We start from the raw sequence: 17,611 nt of genomic DNA on the forward strand, positions 1-17,611 counted from the left end.
ACGCCCAGGCACACACCAGACACCAGGGTCAGGGGGAAGGTAGCTTATAGAGTGGAGCTCTGTCCCTGCCCCACCACTGACTAGCTTTATTGAGAGTGGGCAAACTGCTGAATTTCTCTGGGGCCCATTAAGCCGCACAGGCTCTGAAAGAAGCACATCAAGGTTCAAATCGCGGTTGTGTGAGACGTTGAGCCAATCAGCTGGGGCGGGGCTCAGCCTCAGTTTCCTTCTATAAAGTGGGTAAAATAATTCCTACTTTAAAAGGTATCAGTGAGGTCTGGAGAACACATACGTGAGTTGCTAAGCACAGAGCCTGGCATTATTATATTTCCTTCTACCAAAGTAGGGGCGACAACCCTGATCCGCCTCCCTCTCGTTACCGCCGCTGCTGGTTTCCCAGCGCGCGGCCCAGCCCTGTCCTTGGTCGGGGCCGTGGCCAGAGCGTGGGCCCCCAAAGAGAAAATGCAGTTGAAAGGGCTTCAGAAAAAAAGTCAACAGCGTCGACAGAGGACTGGCTGGGCCAAGTGGGCCGCTCCAGTCTGTTCCCTTCAACAGTCTTCACGTAGTCTGAGAATCTTTGCTAACTTTCCCTAAACATGCATCTGGAGCCAGCTGGTTTTCAGAAAGCCTTTTCTGCCTCCGCCTTCAAACCCTAGGAAAGAGACAAGGTCCAACCCCCCGAGGCTTGGAGGATGGGATGGGGAGGGGGGATTTCCCCGACTCCCCGCGGAAAGGAACGGGGGGTGTCTGTTCCCGCCCCTTTACTCCCACTCCCAGGGGCAGGGCTCCTGGGGCGCCCTCCTTCATTTCCGCCCTCCGCACAGGTCCAGAAAGGAGGGGTCTCGCACGTGGCCCACTGCGCCGGGCCTTCCCCAGCTCTCCCCCCTCCGACCCGCCTGGCCACCCCCATCTCGGCCGCCTATCCCCGGGGCCCCCGTGGCTTCAGCTCAGTCGACAGTCCCGGTCCCAGTCGACCCAGCCCTCCGCCCCCTCCCTTCGGCCACCTCGGCAGCCGGTTCCCGCCTCCGTAGACCCAGCCCGGCCGCTCCCCATCTCGACCGCCTCCCGCCCCCTCCCACCTCGCTCACTTCAGCTGCCTGCACCGACCTCCGCTGACCCGGCTGGGACACCATCCTCGCCCCCCGCCTCCACCGGGCCTCAGCAGACCCCGCTCGGCCACCACCCTCCCCTCCGCCGAACCCCCGACCCCCAGCCCCGGACCCTGCCGGGCCGCCCCGCTCCCACGCCACCCCGGCTCCCGTAGACCGTGCTGGGCCGCCGCCTTCCCCTCGACCGCCCGCCTCCCCCCGCCCTGGTCCAGCCCCCCTAGACCCCGCGGGGCAGCCCCCCGCTCGGCCCTCCCTCTTCGGGGTCGTGGCGGCAGGGGGAGGGGCCGCCCGGCGGCCCCAGCGTGCGTGGCAGGCGCTCCCGGCTCGGCTCTGCCGGCCTCCCTTCCCGGGAGGCGGGGTCGGCGCCGCGGCGGCGGCGGCGGCGGCGGAGGCAGGCCCCCTCCTCCTTCCTCCCTCTCCCGGCCTCCTTCCTCGCCCGCCCGCCCGCTCTCTCTCTCTCTCTCGGCCGCTCCGACGCCAGCAGCGCCCGCGTGCCGCTCGCCCAGCCCCGGGGGAGCCCGAGGAAGTTTCCCGGGCCGCGCGCCCCGCTCGCTCGCCTCGCAGCCCGCGGCCTCACCCGCCGCCGCGCCCGCCATGCCCTCGGCCAAACAAAGGGGCTCCAAGGGCGGCCACGGCGCCGCGAGCCCCTCGGAGAAGGGCGCCCACCCGTCGGGCGGCGCGGATGACGTGGCGAAGAAGCCGCCGCCGGCGCCGCAGCAGCACCCGCCGCCGCCCGCGCCGCACCCGCAGCAGCACCCGCCGCAGCATCCGCAGAACCAGGCGCACGGCAAGGGCGGCCACCGCGGCGGCAAGTCCTCCGCCGCCGCCGCCGCCGCTTCGTCCTCCGCGTCCTGCTCGCGCAAGCTCGGCCGGGTGCTCAACTTTCTCTTCTACCTCGCCCTGGTGGCGGCGGCCGCCTTCTCGGGCTGGTGTGTCCACCACGTCCTGGAAGAGGTCCAGCAGGTCCGGCGCAGCCACCAGGACTTCTCCCGGCAGAGGGAGGAGCTGGGTCAGGGCTTGCAGGGCGTCGAGCAGAAGGTGGGTACCCCGGCCCTCTAAACCCTGTGCGCCCGGCGGCTGCTCCCGCACCCACAGCCGGGCCCCCCTCGTGCCCTCCCGGCCGGCCCCTGGCCGGCCCAGGCCCGGTGTCCTCCGCCGGCGGCCCGGGGTGTCCCCGCCCCGGCCCCCTAGATCCGAGGCAGTCCCCAGACCCTCTTTGTTAATGGCCGCGGAGGACTCGGCCCCGAGGGATGGACCGCTTCGAGGATGGTCCGGCCGGCCCGGAGGGTGGGCCAAGGGCCTGTCACAGGACATTAGCGGTGACCTGTAAGGAAGCCGGCAGGCTCTGGGAAGCCCATTCTTTTTGGATTAGGAACCGCTGAATGGGCAGAGTTGTCTGAAGAGGAGGTTGGAAGGGAAGCCAGCGCATCCCTGGAAGCCTCAGGCAAGGCCGCACCTCTGCTCTCCCAGTGGGAGACGTCTGAGCCAGATTTTAATAGACCGGGAGCCGGGGGAAGGAAAAGCTAGTAATCTTACTCATTTGTGTAGTTCTAATGAAATAGTTCATCTCTTCAGGCCCCTTGCTCTTTATTGGACCAGTGTACCTATGTGGGCCTTGGAAGTAGCATATTTCAGTTTTAGAGGAAAGGCAAGGCCAGAAATACTAGGTCATACTGGTGAATAATACCACATTTATATGGTGTTTTGAGGGCTTACTCACTTATTATCTAATCCTCATAGCAACCCGGGGAGGGAGGGAAGACTGGCGGTTTTGACTCCGTTTTCCAGTCCAGAAAAATGAGGTTTAGAGATGAGGTGAATTGATAAAGACCCCCGCTGTTGAGTGGCAGACTGCATGACAGTGTCTAGGCCACTGCCGAGTGCAGGGTCCACAGGGGCCTATTTCAGGTACGGATGGACCCACCTTTCAACGCCAGGCTGCTTAGGTTCCACCCTTTGTGTCTTTTTTTCTACACCAGGTGCTGCTCCCTCAGCCTCATTCCTACGTCCTCCACTAATGTCATTGCTCAATGAAAGTTGGTTGCATGATTGAAACAAAAAATCCCGCCACCACTTCTGAGCCCGGAACTGCTGCCTCCTTTTCCCAGCATGCTGCCTGCCCTGCCAAGTTTCTATCGACTTGTGTGGAATATGCAGGACTAGGAATTTCCTCCTAAGACTGGCAGAGCAACAGGAGTGAGTCATCTCGCTCCATGCTGCAGGCCAAGGGAGGTGACTTTTCGAAGGGAATTAAGTAGGCAGTACTGCTTTCCTATCCTGTATGTCAAATCATTCTTAAGAAATAGACATGCTGCTGGAGTATAATCACTAGCCTCTGGGTTTCTTCTCTTTGATCCACCCACTAACCAATCAATCATAATATTTGGTGACGTCTGATAGTCACATGGTTCCTCGTAGGCCCTGCAGAGGGTGCAGAGGTGCAAAAGACAAATCCTATTGTGAAGCAGCACACAGGTACGTTTCAGCAGAGGGTAACTGCTCTGCGAGTTCAGAAGAGAGAGAGGGTGGCGTTTGCCCAGGCCTGTGTCGTGGCGTCCAGGGTAGTGCCAGTCTAGGTCTAGAGGGTGATGAATAACTGTCGAGAGAAGGAATGAAGAACACAGACTCGTCTGGGGGACAGCACGTGGCTACCCTGCCTGTAGCAGAGTAACCTTTAGGAAGCTGTGAGGGGAGGCTGCGTGAGGCCCAGATGGTGGAGGACTTGAACTGAGGTGGAAGAAATTGAGCTGTGTTCTCTCTGCTTCTTCCCTGCCCCTCCCTTATTCTCCTTTCAGGTTCCCACCCCTCCTCCATCACAGCTTTGTACAGATTCCTTTCCTTTTGGGGACTCAGTTTTCCCATCTCCACACTAAGGGGAGGGCTCTGTCCCGATTTTTAAGAACCCACCTGGCTGTCAACCATTGAAATCATGACCTATCTTTTAATTTAGTAGTGTAATCAAGCTAATATTTAGTGCCTCGTATTTATTGTGCACTCATCTCTTTTGACTCTCACAACCCCAATAAGTAAGTACTATTATGATCCCCCTTTCAGATGAGGGAGGTGAGCGCGAGGAGGCTAAGGAACTTTGCATGGTTACGCAGCGAGCAAGTAGCAGGGCTAGGATTCAAACTGCAGTTAACTCCTAGAATACTCTTAACCACTCATGTGTTCATTTTGCGCTTTCCCATGCCTTGCCTGGTACCTAGTGGGTGTTCAATTAATGCTTATTTCATTAACTTGGAACTCAGAACATGCCCAGAACATGGCCATTTGCCACATAGGATCTTCCACAACGTGTGGCCGCTTCTCTCTGCACCTCTGGGATGGCCGGGAAATGTTATTTTGCATTGAGGAGTGAGTAGTGATGGATAGGTCCTCTGACAACCTAAGTTGGCCCCTTAATAACTCTCTGTGAGGCTTGGCGGGGGTGGGGTTTGGTTCTTTGCAGGGACATATTCTTACTGTATTATTTTATTCGTAATTAGTCTTCACTGTGGGCCAGGCATTCCCAGCCACCCTCCAAGGCATGAGCACCATTTCACAGATGCGCCAGCTGAGCCTGGAGCAGTTGTGTTACTCCTGCAGGTACGTGCAGGGACGTTCAGACCCTCCGTGGTTTGGAATCAGAGCAGTGTGACTCTGAAGCATGCTACTCCACCACCCGTTCAGGTGCCCACTTGGTCTCTTGTTCTCAGATGCTCTTGGTATTGAGACACAGCCCAAGTCTACTGAATGAGCTGAGAGGCTGGCCTGTTCTCACCCTGAAGATTCATCAGGCACAAGTGGGTACAGGGCTTCAGAAGATGTTGGTAGTTCAGCTGTAGACCCCCGAAGGGCCTGGGTTGCCCTGGCAGATCCAGGGTGGCATAAAGTGATTGTAGGAGTAGGCTTAGGCCTGGCAGGGACAGTTTAACAAGACTAAGAGCTAATTGTGGACAAGTGAGTTCTCTGGTCTTTTTTCTTTTTCTCATGTTGACTCTGGTCTAGGAGTCAGGGCTTGAGGCTGAGGCAGCATCTCCAGACACTCAGTGCACTTTGAACATGCTTCTGCCCGAGTGTATCACTGGAGCCTAAGAGCACAGGTTCTAAAGTCAGAGATTCTTGGATTATGATGCTCAGCTCTACCACTTCCCAGGCTCCTGCTCATGAGATTATTGTGAGGGTGGATTGGGATGATGTCTCTGAAGTACTCTGCATAATTACTGATTTACATCAAGTGTCCTGTTGAATGTTAGCCGCCACTCTTCTTTTTCCCCACCCCCTGCTGTGAGCTCCTTGAGGACAGGGATCCTGTCTTAGCATTACTGTGCTCTGGCATCTTGTCCACCACTTGGTGGGCATTCCACACGTGTTGGGGAAACAGACGCATCCACTGCATATTGATTATAATGAAGTCTTCGCACGTGAAGATAAACAGCTCACACCACCATTAAAGGGAGACACTTTCTGTGCTCTTTTCATTGTGTCGGGGGTTGATTTGTTTGGATTCATCCATAATTTCTGATCTAGTCCCCTCCTAGCCATTCATAGAGTCAGCCAAGGTTAGGAGCGACAGTCAGGGGTCAGGGGAAATGGACCAGCTTGGTCTTCATCAGGCCTTGCTCTGTAAATTCATTCATTCTTTGATTAATTCAGAAAACACTGATGAACTCCTGCCATGTTGCAGGTACTGTGTCTACCTGTTCACACCTCTGTTCTGAATGCTGTGCTTGGAATACGCAGGTTCTATGATTGAATAACCTAATTTCAGAGGTGAGCTCTCTCTGGTACCTTCTCAAGGTTACCTTTATGACTTAGATTTCATTTGGTTAAGCAGGGAAATCATCTAGTATTGTGGAGTTCCTGAGGACCTTATTCTAATCTGTCTTAAAATCACAGACTGTAGAAGCCAGAAAGGACTTTAGAAACCTATTTGTTAACAGATGAGGAGAGTTGGAATGTGAGTGTGACTTACTTGTGCTCACAGAGCTGGTAATTGATGGGGCTGGAACTAAAGCCCAGGGTCCTGTCACATTCCTATAGTGTTGGCCCTTTGACATTGGGCCAAGGGTGGGCTAGGAAATTCCAGACTTCTAAGCTGTTCCAGAAGAAAGATTAAATGATAATGAAGGTGATAGTTACTGTTTATTGATCATTAGCTACATTTTGGCCCCAATTTAAACACTTTACTCAATCTTCACAAGACAAGCCTGTAAATTAGGTACTATCTTTGTTTCCATCCTGCAGCTGAGGAAACCAAGGCATAGATATGCTAAATTACTTGCCCAAGATCACACAGCTAGGAAGTGTCCAAGCTAGGATTTGAACATAGGCAGTCTGGTTCCAGAACCCATGCTATTTTATTTTTGTAGCTGTTCATCATGGAAGTGTTCAAGCATAAATAAAAGAGATCAATGTAGTGAACCCTATTTTCAATAATTATCAATTTTTTTTTACTATTTTTATTTCATCCCCTCACCATCCCTTCCTCCTCTCATTTTGTTGTGCTGTTTTGGGGCTGGAGACAGAGCAGTATGGATCTGAAGCACTCTACTCCACCGCCATGTTGGGTGCACACCTGGTTTTCTTGTTCCCCGATGCTCTTGGTATTGGAAAATGGCTCACGTCTGCTGAATGGCCGAAGCATGGGCAGAGAACCTGGCCTGTCCTTCCCTGGAAGCTTCAGTGGGCACAAATGGGTGTCAGGCTACAGAAAATGTTGTCAGTTCAATTCTAGACCCTCTGAAAGGCAGACCCAGTGGATAGTGACCTAGCATCTAATTTCAATTTTGACGGACACATTAGTTGACCCAAAGTATGTTGGGATTTATTTCGAACAGATAAAGAGTTCCTTTCCATTCTTTCCTCTTCCTCTCCTTTCTTTGTTTCTTTTGGCAAAACACAGTATATTACACCTAACAAAGTTAACAGCAGTTCTTGCTTATCATCTAATACCCAGTCCAAAATCAGATTTCCCTGACTTTCTCAAACATATGTCTCTTTTACAGTTGGTTTGTTTGAAGCAGGATCCATATAAGTCCACACACTACATTTGATTGAGAAATTTCTTGTTTCTTTTAATCTGTAATAGTTTCTTGTATTTCGCCCTTTAAATATGCCATTTAATTGTTGAAGATGGTGATTATCTGTCCTGCAGAATTTTCCACATTGTGGATTTGACTGCATCCTCATGGCATGTTTCACTCTTGTATGTTTTCTGTGAATTGACTGTTAGAGCTAGAAACTTCATAGATTCAGATTCTTTTATTCCTCTCTGTCTCTCTCTCTCTCTCTTTTTTTTTTTTTTTTGGCAAGAAAGCATTTTAGATGGTACCATGTGCCACACCAGGATGAAGCCCAGGCCATTAATCATCACACTCAGCCTCTCAGTACATTAAACCTGCTCCCCGGAGTGGTTCCCAGGTCAGACCATGTGTAGAGTGGAATTTATTTAGAATGAATCTGTAGTGGCAAACAGGATCATAATGTGTCCACAAAGCCAGAAAATGCTAAGGGTCACTGATGCACTGATCACATTTTCAGGTGAGGACAATGACTTGTTCAGGGCCACACAGCTAGAAGTGGCAGGCAGAGACCTGAACCTTGTCTCTTGCCTCCCTGCCCAGTGTCTCCCATGTGCCTCAGCTTTGTTATTATGAAAACCTGAGACGCTTTCAGTTGCAAGAGCTAGAAATTCAGCTTAAACTGGCCTACAGAGAAATGGAGGAAGGGAAAGAGAGAATTTATTGGCTCAAACTAAAAAGTTCCAGAGTAGTTTCCTTCAGTATAGTTGTATCCAGGGATTTAAATTGTGTCTTCAGAACTTAATCTTGCCGCCTCTTAGTTTCTGCTTTCCTCTGTGCTAGCTTGATTTGTAGACAGGCGTTGAGCATGTGCTGGTCTGAGCTGTTCCAGGCTTCCCTCCTCTTAAAACTGGCAATCCCATAGAGGTTTCCTTTCCCAGTAGTTTAAAGAGAAGTTTTGGAATCGACTTGTTGGTCTGGCTCGGGCCACACGCTCATCTCGGGGCTAATCACTCCGGTTGGGAGGTGGGGTGGGGGGGTGACGGGGGAAGTGGGTGGATGGAAAACATGGATTGGTCAGGCCGGGAGCACTTGGAGCCGGCCTTCCGGTTGGTCCCCCAAAGCACATGGTCTGTGAGCAAGGAAGGTTCCCCAAAGGAAAATTATGGTACTGTTCTGGAGGAGGAGGGATCTGTAAGCTGGGCAGACGAAAAGAAACATACCTGAATGGCATAAAACCCATCAGCTCTTCTCGGTGGTTAACATCTGGATTTCGGTTATAGGTGCAGTCTCTGCAAACCACGTTCGGGACTTTTGAGTCCCTCGTGAGAAGCTCCCAACATAAACAGGATCTCACAGACAAAGCCGTGAAGCAAGGGGAGAGCGAGATGAACCGCATCAGCGAAGTTCTACAAAAACTCCAGAATGAGATCCTCAAAGACCTCTCGGATGGCATCCACGTGGTCAAGGACGCCCGGGAGCGGGACTTCACGTCCCTGGAGCACACGGTGGAAGAAAGGCTAACCGAGCTCACCAAGTCCATCAACGACAACATTGCCATCTTCACGGAGGTCCAGAAGAGGAGCCAGAAGGAAATAAACGACGTGAAGGCCAAGGTCGCCTCCCTGGAAGACTCCGAGGGATACAAGCAGGATTTGAAAGCTTTGAAGGAAGTGGTGAAGGAAATACAAACCTCGGTGAAGTCCAAAGAGAAGGACATACAGGCCTTGAGAAGCACTGTCCAGACCATGGAGTCCGATGTCTACACGGAGGTCAAAGAGCTGGTGAACCTCAAACAGGAGCAGCAGAGGTTCAAGGAGGCGGCCGACTCGGAGCACCACACCCTGCAGGCGCTCACGGAGAAGATCCTCCAGGCGGAGGAGTCGGCCGCCCGCTTCCCCCAGGAGATCCGGAGACTCGAGGAGGAGCTCGGCCAGCTGAAGGCCGCAGCCCTCAGGCCGGAAGAAAACGGGGTCTTCAGACCTTCCGAGGCCTTCGAAACGCTCCAGAAGGAGAGCCAGGGCTTGGGCTCGCGGCTGCGGCGCGTGGAAGACGGGGTGCAGGCGGCGCAGGCAGCCTGGGAGCGCCTGGGCGAGACCCTGGAGGAGCAGGCGCTGCGCCTGGCGGAGCTGCAGGCGGGCGTGGCCGCCGCCGCCGCCGCCGCCGCGGGCCCCGCGCCCGGCCTCCGCGAGGCCCAGCTCGCGCTGGCGGGCGACGTGGACGAGCTGAAGCGCCGCGTGGCTGAGCTCCCTGGCGCCTTGGAGGCGCTGCAGCAGGTGCAGGAGCAGGTCCGCGCGCTGCTCGGCCGCGACGCCGCCGCCGCGCCCCCGCAGGACCTGCTGGACAGACTCTCCTCTCTCGACAGCCTCAGAGCCTCCGTGGGCCAGGTGGAGTCGGACTTGAAAATGCTCAGGACTGCCGTGGACAGTCTGGTCGCGTACTCGGTGAAGATCGAGACCAACGAGAACAACTTGGAGGCCGCCAGGGGCTTGCTGGAGGACCTGAGGAATGACCTGGATAGGCTGTTTGTGAAAGTGGAAAAGATTCACGAGAAAGTCTAAATGGATGGCGTGCGCAGGGCGCGGGTGGCGAGCCCCGTTTCTCCTGACCCAAACCATGCGCTCTTGGCTCCCGCGCCTCCCCCCGGGGCCTGGTCCCTCCCGCAGAGCCGGCCGCGCCGCCGGCCGCCGGGCATTCTGCGTTCCTGCGCCCGGGTAATTTATTTACGGTGGTGACCGCGTGCCGTCGGTCGCGCGGGTCTGCTGCTTCTGCTTTGGGGGGGTTTTCTGAAGGTCCGGCCCCTGTGTCTCAGAGGCGCCTTCTGGAAGGGATGCCTTTCCCTAGTGTCAGGGAAGAACCGAGGATTAACAGAAGCAGATTAACCTCAAAAAACCCTGCCTGGCTGGCAGACTTCAAGTAAAAAAAAAAAAAAAAAAAAAATGGGGGGAGGAAGTACTTTTCTTTCTAATTGTCTTTAAGGAAAATTCATTTCACTTTTTTCTTTTTTTTTTAAAAGTACTTCTGGCCGAGGTTTTCTTGAGATGTCGCTCATTTCTTGTCTTCCGCCTTAAACTGGTTACAACTCATAAATGTCAGCTCTGAATTGGGAGGGGGACAAGCCCCTCCATTTTTAGTTGAAAAGAACCAGCTGCTGGATGGTCTGTGGGGTCGGTGTCTTCTCCATTCCCGAACCATTTCTCGATCTCAATGGTAACTATGCAAAGAATCCAGACGGTTCTGAATGTGAAGGCACAGCCCCCCACAGAGTCCCCTGTGGCCGACCTGTGTCACCTCTTGGTAGGGCCCCCAAATAAGGCCTTTAGAATATGGGTTCAGAATCCCTAAAAGGGGAGTCCTTGGATCCTTTCAGGAAATGTATTATGAGAGCTGCTCATAAGGGTATGGGCTGCCTCCCTGGGGAATGAAGGCCACTTCTTTATTTTACCACCATGTCCGTGAAGAGGTTTGCTGTCTGCAGACCCCATCCATCAGTGAGAAGCGTGTGCGTTTTCTGTAGCTGTTTGCTGTTTCCCTTCCCCTTTGAGCTGTACTGTTCTTTAATGGCTGTCTTGCCCTTTAAAAAAGAGAAAAGAAAAAAAGAAAAAAAAAGGAAAAAAAAAAAGTTTGTTTAGTTTACTGTGAAATGAACTGTATGGCTTATTTACAGTATTTTTAATTCTTAATAAACACTTGAGCTTTGTTATGACTTTTCCAGAGTGGTTGCTTTCTGAGAATTTAGTAACTTTTAACGATGTATTTTATTAACGTGCAGTATTCAGGATTAGAAAGATTTGGTAAGTTTTCAATTTTAAGACTATTTTTTTCTTTCTTTTTTTATTAATTTATTTATTGGCTGCATTGAATCTTTGTTGCTGCACACGGGGTTTCTCTAGTCGTGGCAAATGGGGGCTGCTCTTCCTTGTGGTGCATGGGCTTCTCATTGCGGGGGGGCTTCTCTTGAGAAGCACAGGCTCTAGGCGCGCGGGCATGTGGGATCTTTCCAGACCAGGGCTTGAACCCATGTTCCCTGCATTGGCAGGCAGATTCTTAACCCTTGCACCACCAGGGAAGTCCCAAGTCTATTTTTTTTCAGTTTTAAAACTGAGGTGGCCTCCCTCTTAGGCCTGGGGACATAGTTTTGATCGACTGTTAGCAGGTTTATTTATAAGTCATTGCTTGACTCCAGCTCTTAGCTGTAGCACAGGGTCAATCCTGGCTTCCTGTTAGAATCTTTTAGGAGCTTTTAAAAATGTCTGGGGCCCATCCCCATGGATTTGGATTCAGTGGGTGCACAGAGGGCTGGCAGTAGTATTTAAAGGCTCTCTAGCTTATTCTAATGTGCAGCCAGGTTTAAGAACCACGTTCTTGGACCAACTTGGTGACATTTAGCCTCATGCAGAACCTTCCCAAATTTCCATCCACCTGCCACTTAATAACTTGGGATACCATTTATTGAATTGAGACCTGTGTGCCAGGCTTGATGCTTAGCACTTCATAGGCCTCTGTTTATTCCTCCTGATATTCCCCGGAGGTAGGCAGTGTCCTTCCCTGTTTTACAGAGGTGCAGCAGCCTGAGAAGCATCATGTACCGTCATTAGCTAGGAAGTAGCAGGGCTGAGGTTTGAACCCAGTCCCTGCTCTTAACTGTGACAGCATCCTCCACTTTCCACCAGCACAAATGCAGGGCCACGCTGGCCTGTGAAGCATCTGCTGTCCATTGTTTCAGAGCCAGAGGCTGCAGGAGCTCTTTTCTCTCCCACTCAGGGAGCAGGTGGAGGCCAAGACCTGAGTGCACATGGAGCTTCAAGCCTCCTTTCTGGCTGGAGGGTCCTTCATCTCTGAACTTCTCTGTCAGTCATTGTGCATTCTAGAGGCAGCATCCCTAAGGCTTCACAACTCTTCTTCCCAAAGCAGTTTGCAAATCAGGATGGGCCCTTTATAGGCATTAGAAATCATTTGTATTTTTATTTTAAAGTCACAGAGTTAATGTTTTAATAACTTGTTTTGCCCTGTTTGGGGGAGGGTGCTGAACAACATAAACTCCCATGTTTGGAGCCAATTAAGTTCTTATTCCTTCTCAGCTTGGGTGGTTGCATCAGGCATGTTCTTGCTCTTTTACCATCATTTCTGCAGTCTTTAACCTCAGACTGGAGTAGTTTAAAATATTCTCATTTAATATTAATAGTTGAAAACATCTATAAGGGTCAGAGAAGTAATTAGATATAAATTCAAGCGGTGAAAATAAAGGGAATGCATTATGAGATAGATCTGACCCAAATAATAATCACAATTCAGTCTTGCTCATGTGTCTGCCCACTTATTCATTGAGTGGACATTTATTGAGCCTATAGCCAGACATTTTGCTAAGTATCAGTGAATTCAAGATGCACTCGACAGGACCCTTGTCCTTGAAGGACCTGTAGCTGAGTGGGAGTGACAGTCAAGTAAACTGGTAGATGTCATAAGGAATCACAGGTGCTATAGCCAGGTGTAATGGGGTACAGAAGAGGGAGTGGCCAGTTCTGCCAGGGTTGGGCTGGGATGGTTAGAATAGGTTTGCAAAGGCCAGTGGGAAGTCTCTTGGACTACGTCCATGAATAATGGAAACTCTCAGGAAACATGAGTTTGCCCAGCCCTTTGAACAGGAGATAGGCACAAGTAATTGGAGGTATTGATTAAACTGCAGATGGTCCAGCACCAGGATAATAGGCTGCTGTGAAATTCCCCAGGCAAGACAGGCAGCACACTGGTAAGGAGACTGCTTCAACATGTTCCATGTCACTTAGAATGGTGAGGATGGTGAGGATGGTGAGGATGATACCTCATAGGATGATTGTGAGGGTTGAATGAGGCCGCAGGTGGAGAGGGTTTAGCTTAACACAGCATTTGGCACATGGTAAGAGCTCCAGGGCTCATTCTTGTGCAGGCACACCAGAGGGTAAAAGATTGCAATACTTCTGTGCTGCTTGGTAAATAGTTATAGCCCTGAGCTCCCCAAGTGCCCTCCCTTGGGACCACTAACCTCCTTACAGTCCAGCAACAAATAGGCTAAAACCTTGGTGTAGTGGGGCCTCCAGGACCCTGCTCTAGCCCCAGGGTCAGCATTAGTTCTGATGAGTGGGCACCCATGCTTTGCCAGTGGTTAAATATTTTGAAATCACCCTGTGTCTTCCTCAAAGCATGATTCTGAGCTACCAATCTATTTTTCCAGCAACATCTGGACACCCTCCCCACCACACCCCACCCCACCCCACCCCCGCCCGACATCTCACAGGGTCAAAACTGAAGTCATCATTTCCCCCTGGAGTAAGTGGAACCACTGCGCTTTCATTGCTTGAGCCAGAAGCTCAGGAGTCACCCCTGTCTCTCCACCAGCCCTTTTCCTATCTCCACATCCACTCGGGTTGAAGCCCAGACACAGCCACCCCTCTTCCTCTCCTCCTAGCCTTCACTCCATCACCAGATGGTGCCTGAATTCCAGCAGCAACCTCTGACTGCATCCCCTGCCTGTTAACACAGAAATGTGGTTCGTGCACTCAGTATTAATTCAACAATCCTTGGAGAGCACTGTTCTTTGCTGGAGGAGGAGGAGATGACGAGGAACCAGACAGATGTGGTTCCTACCTTCATGATGCTCACCGTCCAGTTGGGAGGAGACAAGCAGTAAATGTGGAAAGAAACAGCTGAATACACAAACTGCAGTCTGTGTCTTGAGCAAAGGGAACAACCCCTAGTTGGCCTCCCTGTCTCTAGCCTGGTTCCCATTCAGGGAATCCCCCATGAGTAACTGGCCTGATCTTTCTCAAAAGTCAGCCTGTGTCCTTTCCCCACTAACTCCTTCAGTGTCTCCCCTTTGGCTTCAGAAGAAAATCCCAGTTAAAAACCTGTGCTCTGCATTACTCTAGAACTGATTTCTTTTCTTCACTTAAAAATGCCTAGTACTTCTTGGGTTTACTTTGTATTGAAGTATAACATGGGTGCTTTAAGGCATATACATCTGAAGTACACAGCTGAATGAGTTTCTACACATGACACACTACGTGCTAACCACCAGATCAAGATATACATTTTCAGGGCTTCCTAGGTGGCGCAGTGGTTAAGAATCCGCCTGCTAATGCAGAGGTCACGGGTTTGATCCCAGCTCCAGGAAGATCCCACATGCCACGGAGCAACTAAGCCCGTGGGCCAAAAGGGAAAAAAAAAAAAAAAAAAAAAAAAAAAGATATACATTTTCAGTACTTGAGACGCTTCCTATGCCACAGTCAATAAGCTCCCAAAGTAACCACTCTTCTGACTACCATCACCAAAGATTACTTTAGCCCGTTTTTGATTTGTATATAGATGGAATCATACCGTATAAGACCTGATATTCCTTACACAAACAATCAAAGAACAAAACAGCTTTATTGAGATATAATTCACATACTACAAAATCTACCCTACTAAAATGTACGGTGGTTCTTAGTATATTTACAGAAAGCGGGACACATTCTTATTTGATAAATCTTTCCCTGGTCACATATTTAAAACTATGTGGCACATAGTAGGTATTCAATAAACATCTGAGTGCACAAGGTTTTTTGAACTGGACAACATATTTTAAGGTCTCCATCTTGCTGGTCAATGGCTCTGAGAGGAAAAAGGAGGGTGAGGTGTGGGGGAAACGTTCTTCCTCTCGCCTCGCTGGTTGAATCCACAGGAGAGGAGGTGAAAACCACAGAGGCAGGGGCTTTGACTGCCCGTCTCCCTCCTCAGGCTGTGTTTGGTCAAGGGATGGGTTCCACAAGTGGCCGTTTATTATGAACTAAGCAGAATTGCTGTCGCTCTGAGACAAGATGAAGGATGAGGTCTCCTTTCCTTGAGAGATTCTCAGATGAAAAGGGGACACAGACATGTAAACGGCACCGTAATCACATGTAGTGTGACATGTACAGTGGTAAAGGGGTGCCTACAAAAGGGACTGATGAAGTCCTGGACCTCTGTTATTGCCTGGCGAGCATCAGTCCTCCCTTGTTTGGCAACAACTCCTCTTTTTTCTTTAGAGAATCACCCCTTCCCCACTCTCAATCCATTGTGCTTTGATGAGGCTGACTGGGATAAGCACACGACCCTGGATTGGGAGTGAGAAATCCCATTCTCCAGGTCTGATTTGTTCAAGAGGAACACGTGTCCCAATCTTGTCCACTGCTGCTGGAACTTTCTAGAAAGGAGTACCCTCTGTCCACTGGCAGGATAGAAGCCCAGAGCTGCTAGGGGCCACCCTAAGTGGAGGACCACTGAGAATGAAACCAGCATAGAGGAAAGCAAAGCCAAGAGATGGCACTAGACAGATTCCTGATGACATAGAATGAGGAGCTGGATCCAGCTGTGCCTGAAGCTCCACAGGCCATGTTCTTTACTACACAGAATCTTACGCCATGGTGCCACCTTTCATATGGACACAAAGTTATACGGAGCAAGGTAAAGGATGAGCATAGTGGCAACTGCTTATGACTAAAAGAATTGGAAACACCTAAATAGTCTGGTAATCTGATCAATAACTACTTTGTCACTTGTTCATACAATGGACCTCAAAACAATAATAAAAGTGAATAAATCAGAATCCTACATATCAGTGTGGATGGGTCTCTCAACAAAATGCTGAGTGAAAAAAAAGCTGCAGAAGAAAATATGTAGTATGAAAACTTGTATATAACATTAAGAAACCATACAAAATAATACTATATATTATAGTAAAAGGATCAAGAAATGGCTAGATACTGACTATCCAAATTCAGATTGATTTCTTAGGCTAAGTGGGGGCTACCTGGGCATTTATTATATTGTTCTTAATATCTTTTTTCTCCTCTCAACAATTTATTATGAAAATTCAAACAAAAAGGGGGAAGACTTGTGAACACATACATTTACCACTGAGATGCTACAATGAACATTTTACTATCACATATATATCCATCTTCCACCCCCTCACCCCCCCTTTTTTTTTTTTGCCACACTGCATAGCTTGCAGGATCTCAGTTCCCAGACCGGGGATTGAACACGGGCCACAGCAGTGAAAGCCCGGAGTCCTAACCACTGGGCCACCAGGGAACTCCCAATCTGATATTCTTGATACCTTTCTGCATGTCCCAAATGTTTTGTAACGAAAATATTTTTAAAAGGGGGAAGAAACACACAGGGAAACATTCATACTTTAGAAACTTGACTTATAATTGACACACAATATTATATTAGTTTCAGGTGTACAAAAAGTGATTTGATATTTTTATACATTGTGAAACGATCACCACAAACCTGATAACCATCTGTCACTGTCCACAAAGTTGCTACAACATTACTGACTATATTCCCTATGCTGTACGTTACATCCCCATGACATCTATTTAATAACTGGAAGTTTGTACCTCTTATTCCCCTCTACCTATTTCATTTCTTCCCTGCATCCCCTGTCCCTCTGGCAACCACCTGTTTGTTCTCTGTATCTATGACTGTTTGTGTTTTATTTTGTTTGTTTGTTTTGTTTCTTAGATTCGACATATAAGTGAGATCATATGGTATTTGTCTTTCTCTATCTGACTTATTCACTGAGCATAATGCCCTCCAGGTCTGTCTGTATTTGTCTTGCCACAAATGGCAAATTTCATCCTTTTTTTATGGCTGAGTAATATTTCATTGTATATATAATATATATATATACACATACATGTATATATGTATATATACACACACATCTTCTTTATCCATTCATCTACTGATAGGCTGCTTCCATATCTTGGCTATTGTAAATAATGCTGCAATGAACATAGGGGTGCACATATCTTTTCAAATTAGTGTTTTTGTTTTCTTCAGATAAAAACCCAGAAGTGAAATTGCTGGATCATCTGGTAGCTCTATTTTTGCTTTTTTGAGGAACCTCTATTTTGTTTTCTATAGTGGCTGCGCCACTTCGTATTTCCACCAGCAGTGGAAAGGGTTCCCTTTTCTGCACATTCTCGCCGACACTTGTTATTTCTTGTCTTTTTGATGATAGCCCTTCTGACAGGTGAGAGGTGGTAAACCCACACTTTTATTGTTTAAAATAGTGTAGATCAGAAAACAAATGATCATCTCCCTATATTTCATGAAGCGCTGTATTTAAAAGTAATTAATTACTTTTCATGGTAGCCAAGCTAAATAGCCTTGTGGCAGGCCTGAGAGAGCTAAAGCTGAAAAGGGTTCCAATTTTCCTTATTTTACAGATCAGGGGAGGGGGGACTGAGTCTCAGAGAGAGAGGAAGTTGCTCGCCCCAGCTCACAGACTAGCTGTTAAGGAGACAGAGCCTAGTTCCTTCTCTTCTCTCCCGCTATGTTTTGACTCCACCCCAGGCCTAAGCCAATTTCTGAAATGCCCAGAGGCAAGCGAAGGATCAAGGCAGCTGAGTTCCTGCAGGCAGTGAACTGCATTCTGGGTGGGAAAGGGAGTGACCCCTTAGCTGAGCTGATATGCTGAACACATTG

General features: G+C 49.8%; 1 protein-coding gene across 2 annotated transcripts; it reads left to right on the forward strand.

The window, feature by feature from the left end:
* The first annotated feature begins 1,083 nt into the window (after positions 1 to 1,083).
* On the forward strand, positions 1,084 to 10,820 carry CKAP4 (cytoskeleton associated protein 4). Of its 2 annotated transcripts, XM_057742649.1 has the most exons (3): positions 3,147 to 4,466; positions 4,598 to 4,697; positions 8,398 to 10,820. In XM_057742649.1, exons 1-3 carry the CDS (start codon positions 4,276 to 4,278, stop codon positions 9,673 to 9,675), a joined length of 1,569 nt encoding a protein of 522 aa, XP_057598632.1. In that variant the 5' UTR covers positions 3,147 to 4,275; the 3' UTR covers positions 9,676 to 10,820. The 2 variants fall into 2 exon arrangements, with proteins under 2 accessions (XP_057598631.1, XP_057598632.1); XM_057742648.1 differs by lacking the exons at positions 3,147 to 4,466; positions 4,598 to 4,697 and adding an exon at positions 1,084 to 2,147.
* Positions 10,821 to 17,611: the final 6,791 nt, after the last annotated feature.

This window comes from Hippopotamus amphibius, chromosome 7, assembly GCF_030028045.1.
Source record: "Hippopotamus amphibius kiboko isolate mHipAmp2 chromosome 7, mHipAmp2.hap2, whole genome shotgun sequence".
Lineage (NCBI taxonomy): Eukaryota > Metazoa > Chordata > Mammalia > Artiodactyla > Hippopotamidae > Hippopotamus > Hippopotamus amphibius.